Here is a 6,424-nt window from a genome sequence, read left to right as displayed (position 1 = left end):
AGAAAAAAGTAGTTGGGTTTTTTTTTTTTTTTTAGTTTTTTATCATTCTTCGCATCGCAACCATTTTTTACATGTTAGCTAATTATTTATCCAGGATACCAGCACAGCAGCTTACCATTGTCAATATGTACATTAACATTCTATTTCTCTAATGAAAATAGAGTAGAAAAATCACGAGTAGATATTAAATTTCATAAAAAAAGTCATCTTTTAACTGTCAGGGTTGAAATACCCTTGGATAGATTCAATTTTTTAAATAGAAAACTGAGACCGACCACGGGCTCGCCCTTGTTCCTATTTAGAAAAGATTCAATTTAGTTGGATTTTTTGGTCCAAACCAAACCAGCCGATGCGCACCCCTATTTACTATTGACCCAAATGGTTACATACGCAAATATAAATCGGTACGAGCAGGGGCTCTTTAGTGAACAAGGAGGCACAAGTGTAACATATTTGTGTCATCAAAAGAAATAAAAATTGCCATTTAAATTGTTTTTGGCTAAGGTTTGGCTTTACATGTACTTCAATTCTGGTTGTGCTGCCAGATCAGAATATGATCGACAAAATGCGGAGACATGAGAGTTTACGGCACACGCCACTTCTTCGACACAGCCTCGCATACCCTTGCAATACACCAGGCAGCACTCAGCGGATATTCAGACACTGAAAGGGGAGACAACACAAGTAATTAGGATTCCTGCTTCAAAAATTCAAGATGTCAAACAGACAGGACATTCATCAGGACGACAACGCCTCAACTTCACAACAACTAGAATGCAAATAAATTAACAGACATTCAGAGGTGTTCTGAAGGATGCCACAAATCATTACAAAGTTAACCAGTTGCATTTCCAATCAGTACGCGTAGCATATTTTCCGTAACTTGTGCATTGGTTTGCGTCAAGTTCCGATCAAATCCTCCTGGCAAATGCTTTGAGCTAAACAAATGTGTTCAAGGATAGTGCCTTCAGAAAAACATTATACATGAACTTCGGGTCTAGATTCTTCATCGGAAGCTAAATCTAATCACTATTGATTTTACTGCGTGCATTATTTCTGCATAAGAAGATTGTAAACAAATGGATCTAGGAAGAGCTTACCTGATATGAAGTCATCTACATAATCACATTCAATTTTGCCATGGGACATCGCACCAACCTGATTTTTTTTTGAAAGAGAGATCAGAAAGGCTACAAGTTTCTCAACTAAGAGTGTATTTAGTACAGAAGTTACTTAAGCTTACCACGAAAACAAGGTCGGTTTCATCACCAACTCCAGCTACATACTTCTCCATTTGGACCAATTTTTCTGAGCTATGGGAGAAACCTGATAGGAAAGCAAGTGACTTTTATGACCCTGTTAACAGCCCATGACTCATAAAACCATAAAAATTCAAGCTCACCTATTTTGAGAGAGTTTAATGGCAGGTATTGGGTTACAGGATTCTTGATCACACGCAAAAGCTTCTCACGATTACCGACAGCAGTTATACTCAGTTTTTGTAGCAGCTGCACTGCAATATAGAACAAGGTGGTAAAGAACAAATACAAAGATTCACAGACAAAAACAAGATGGGCTATATTCCAACATCATACAGAAGTCTCGGGCGATCAACTGAACTTACACATAATACCGGCAAAACGCTTGTAAGTCCTCGGAATACGAACATGTGGCTTAACTTCAAAAAGAACACCTTTATTTGTTTTCACATATACAGCTCTCAACCGCCCAGCCTTATTCAATGGGCTATCTAAGATGGATAGGAGAGCCTGAAATTATCAACAACAACACTGATACAAGGGCCAGACTATTTCAAACAAGGTAACCCTGCTCCGAGTAACTTTGATACTGTTTGGCCTGCTAATGAAAGACAGTCCTGGGAATGGTCTCACAAACATCGTGACTCCGGAATCTGACTGCTAGTAATAAAATGCACTAACCTGATAAATAATGTCAGGTCTGTAATCAGCAGGATTTTTTTTATTCCTCCTCAGGAAATTGGCATGCTCCTCAGAATTCAAAATCTGATAATTCTGTACAAACAAAACTAGTCAGATGAAAACGAAAACATTCCAACTAGGTGATAAAACCCCACTTCATGAAAACCCCCAAAAACCAAGACTTCAAAAATCCACTCTCTCAGCCCTAAACCCACATTCAAAACATTGCCCCAAACCTCTAAATCACTACTAAAAAACCCACACCAAGCCATACAATGATTCTAATACGTTACTTGTAAACCAAAAGTTGAAATGAAAAGTTAGTCTTTAGACCTTTCCAACTTTTGCAACTTCCAAAGAAGCCTTTTCGAGCACGAATATAACCCCAGGTTTCTTGCCAGTTTGATGACTTGGGACAATAGGAATGCCCTCCTCCACTCCTGGCAGTTGCATTTCTTTTTCCTCTTCTGTTTTTTCTTCGCCATCTCGAGCACTCATTTCAGTCTCACTATCAGTTTTCTCTTCTTGAATTTGCTCATCTTCCACTTCCTCTTCTTCTTTATCATACCTCTCCCCTTTCTTCCTTCTCTTGTGCCCTTTACCATAAGGCCTCACCATTTTCTTCACTCACAATAACCTTATCCTTCACCCTGAAAAACAAAAGGAAAAACGACTCAAATTTGCAAAATCAACCCAGTTACTCATTAAAGAAAGAGAGCTAAAACTTTCTCGAACAAGAAAAAACACATCTGTGTATAGAAGAAAACCGTTAAATAATCTAAAAAGAGAACGTCAGTTGCACCCAAAGAAAAAGTTGGCCAGAGAGAGTTGAAGAGGCAAAAAGATGAGAGTGGTTAGGACATGTTAAGGTTTTAGGAGCGGAGAGGTAGTAGTTGAAGCAGATGAGTAGATATTCTTAGGGTTTATTGGTGGGCCTAGCTTCCGTGTTCAGGCTCACAAAGTTTTTCTTGAAAATGGCTTTGGGTTATTCTTAGGGTTTATTGGTGGGCCTAGCTTCCGTGTTCAGGCTCACAAAGTTTTTCTTGAAAATGGCTTGAGCTATATTATTAAGCCTTGGGCTTGACTCTAGTTAAATTTCATCTTTTTTTTTTGGTCTTACAGGTTCCTTAGTATTCCATTTCCACCCCTGTTCTTTTAATTTTGAGATTTTTACACCTCCACCCCTAACCATTAAACATCATATGGGTTCTTTTTTAACATTTTAATTAGTTTTTCGAGATATTAAAAAATATATAAGGATTTGAGAGGAAAAATACTAAAATAATAATAAAGTAGGAAAAAAAATATGAAATATAAAATGTTTACTTATGTAGGAGTAAAGTGTAAAATTGAAACTTTTATAAACCTATAGGAATGGTATTGAAAATTTTGAAGTATGGGACAAGATAGGTGAAAGATTGATGAATTTATGAAGATATTTTAAAAATATTTTACCCAGAGCTACCGATATGCATATTAATTAAATAAATTGATAGTTACTTTGAGAATAATACATTTTTTGAAATTATTAACTAAATAAATAATATTTACTCATGATCATAAGTTATGGGGTGAACAATTCAATCCAAATTAATTTAAAACAATATTATTTTAATATTTTATATATTTTTAAAAAAATAATATTGTTTTAATTTGTCAATTCAAGTTTTACCTGGTTTTTTTCAGCAAGATAACTAGATCACAGGTTGACTCAATCAAGTCAACCCCCTTACTTAATATAAACCTTGGTTTCAGAAAGGTTTTAGTTTGATAGATAACTGGATTGAATCGAGTTTAATAACACTAAATAAATAACCTTTCCAGGCTTTAGGAATCATCAGGTGACGCAGGGAAAACATTATCACCTTGCCTGCAATCTAAATCATTGGAAATCTCTTAAGACTCAACATTGCTATGATATGTAAATCTATGTGTTAGCAGCTAGTGACGAGGGAGAGAAATGGAGCGTGGGGCCGCGGCAACTTTTCTGCCATGGGAGAGTTCTACTTAGAAGGAATAGAATTCTGGTATTAGATGAGGCAACTGCTTCCATTGACAGTGCAACAGATGCGATTTTACAAAGAAAATAGGGCAAGAGTTCGCAGGATGCACTGCGATAACAATAGCTCACAGAGTTCCTGCAGTTGTAGACTGACGTTCGGTGAAGTTTCTCTTTCAGTGGAATCCACTTAAGGTTATTTATGGATCGATAAATATCATTAATTGATAATAATCCAAAAAAATCTTCAATTAGGATTTTTGTGTAGTTGCCATATTTTACAAAATTCTTATGAAATCCCTCAGCTGAACTCAGCCACATAAAAATCCGTTGTTGTTATTTTCTTGATTCATCACACTGTAGAAATAAAACTTTATTACCATGTATTATTTTTATTTTATTTTTATATAAAATGATAAAATAGAATAGAAATAAATGATATAAAAAAAGCTTTTATATATTTCTTGGTCAATAAAAAATTAATATTTAAAATAAAATATTTAAAATATTTTGTTATAAATATGAGATTCTATCAATAAATATTAATCAATAAAATTGTATCATGTAATATTTTAAAAAAGCCGAGAACTTTTACAAATCTTTATAAATAAAAAGTCTCAACCTAGAAAAAAAAGAGAAAAAATGAATTTTTAAAGCTAAAAATTATCTTGGAGGCCATTTTTTAAGAAAAAAACTCTCTTTTCAACCAAGAAGGTTTTTTTCAAAAGTTCTTTAAGTTTTGTTAGATGAAGTCTAAATATTTCATAATAATTCTTCAATAATATTTTTAAGATAAATTAAAGATATTTTTTATAGTATCAAATCATCAAATTTTACTTTTCAATACATACTAAAATTCAAGTTCTTGTAAAGCACAAATTTTGATTTGATTTCACAAATAAATCAAATTATTATATATCAAATTTAAAAAAGAATTAGAGGATTATCTTATTTTTTTTGAAAGAATATTTTAGATAAAAATTATACCCAATTATATATTTAATAAAACTATAAATTTATATGCCTATGTTTATTTAATTTCAATACTCAGAATTATAACTAAACACTAACTGATATAGCTTCGAATGTAAGATATGAACAATATTTAACACTGTTACTCCTCCCCAGATGGTAATGTAATGGACAAAGGCGGTTGGGTCTTCTCGGCATTTTCTCTTTGTTATCTGCATGTTAATGGCTGTTCTTCACTGGTTGGATATTGAGGAAGGGAAGGAAGAGAAGCTTGAAAGATAACAACAGTTCAATTATATAAGAGACAGAATTTTAAGGAGCAAAATAGTTGCTGAAAAATAATTCTAATAATGTTTGCCTCATAAATTTACAATTTTTTTAAATAAATCAGAAAACTTCATTTAAAAAAATAAAAAATCTAAAGGGATAAAGAAAATTAACACAGAATCTAAAATAAAACAATAAATCTTAAATAATCTAGAAAAAATAACAAAATTGATTCAAATAACAACTTATTTGCTTAATTTTGGGAAATTCAATGGTCCAGTAAACAATAAAGTGATTTTTCAAAGTGGAACAACTCGAAATATTTAAGCCCAAGTAACTATTGGATCTTCTATTATCATATTTTTAAGTTATCATTCTGATTTGATTGTCTTATTAATTCATAAAAAACAAATATCAGCCTATTCAAATATTCTAGCATATATTCATCCAGTTGTGGGAGATACTATCAAAATGCTCATGAACTTCAGTTTCTGCAAACCCAACAGCATCATCACATCTATTTAGTTCCTGTATCTCTGGAGAGAAGATGAACTTGTTACAAGGTAAAGCAGGCATGAGAACAAGGAGAATAATATCCCATTGTCCTCCATCATGTTTCTCTGTATCTGTGGAGAGAAGAACTTATTACAAGGTAAAGTAGGCATGAGAACAAAGAGAATAATATCCCATTCACCCCAAAAGAGGAAAGTCAGGACAGAACAAAATTCTAATCCTGCTGACTTCAGCTGAAGAAGCTTTTTTTAAGAAGCCGCAACAATGTGCTCCATAACAAGGTTTAGAAAGCCTTATTTCGTTCCACTAACGTTGTTTCAAAGTGAAGTGGTTCATAAAAGTTTCTAGAACAGCAGAAAACATTCTTCGCCTCCATCCTACTCAGACAGCATAAGATCAGTGTTTCCTATAAATTAATATTAGGTGTCATGTGCTCACTCCATTGATATTTAATCATGCATATATAGGAATTATATAAACTTAGTGCTATCTCCACTAGCATCCAATACTGCAATGGTGTTTACATATGCATTAGCTTTGGCATATCAGGCATGTTTGTCTGGATTACACTATACGGTGCTTCTCTGACTCCACTTGCCATTAATTCAACTGTCTCATATAAAATACCTTGGATTTTGATGGCATATGTTTGCCTGCGTTTACCTACACTTGCAATATTGAATTATCTCAGTTTTGTTATGATCTCACTGTCTTGCATCCCTTTCCTCCTCTT

At 33.4% G+C, this 6,424-nt stretch overlaps 2 protein-coding genes across 3 annotated transcripts in view; one reads left to right on the top strand and one right to left on the bottom strand.

Annotated features, from left to right (window-relative positions):
• LOC105127604 (P-loop containing nucleoside triphosphate hydrolases superfamily protein) overlaps window positions 1-226 on the top strand; it is an 11,067-nt gene extending 10,841 nt beyond the window's left edge. The window contains exon 34 of the mRNA XM_011028963.1: window positions 23-226. The gene's annotated coding sequence lies outside the window, so the exon portion shown is untranslated. The remainder of the gene's footprint in view (window positions 1-22) is intronic.
• Window positions 227-467: 241 nt separating this feature from the next.
• On the bottom strand, window positions 468-2,849 carry LOC105127605 (ribosomal RNA small subunit methyltransferase nep-1-like). Of its 2 annotated transcripts, none has more exons than XM_011028964.1 (8): window positions 2,743-2,849; window positions 2,274-2,590; window positions 1,941-2,033; window positions 1,625-1,769; window positions 1,403-1,513; window positions 1,244-1,326; window positions 1,101-1,158; window positions 468-663 (listed from the first exon to the last, which is right to left on the bottom strand). In XM_011028964.1, exons 2-8 carry the CDS (start codon window positions 2,556-2,558, stop codon window positions 584-586), a joined length of 855 nt encoding a protein of 284 aa, XP_011027266.1. In that variant the 5' UTR covers window positions 2,559-2,590; window positions 2,743-2,849; the 3' UTR covers window positions 468-583. The 2 variants fall into 2 exon arrangements, with proteins under 2 accessions (XP_011027266.1, XP_011027267.1); XM_011028965.1 differs by having other exon boundaries at window positions 2,708-2,809.
• Window positions 2,850-6,424: the final 3,575 nt, after the last annotated feature.

The sequence above is a fragment of the Populus euphratica genome, unplaced genomic scaffold, assembly GCF_000495115.2.
Source record: "Populus euphratica unplaced genomic scaffold, PopEup_1.0 scaffold13.1, whole genome shotgun sequence".
In the NCBI taxonomy this organism is placed as follows: Eukaryota; Viridiplantae; Streptophyta; class Magnoliopsida; order Malpighiales; family Salicaceae; genus Populus; species Populus euphratica.
Note: the sequence above shows the minus strand (reverse complement) of the source record. Positions and strands in the feature narration are given on the sequence as shown.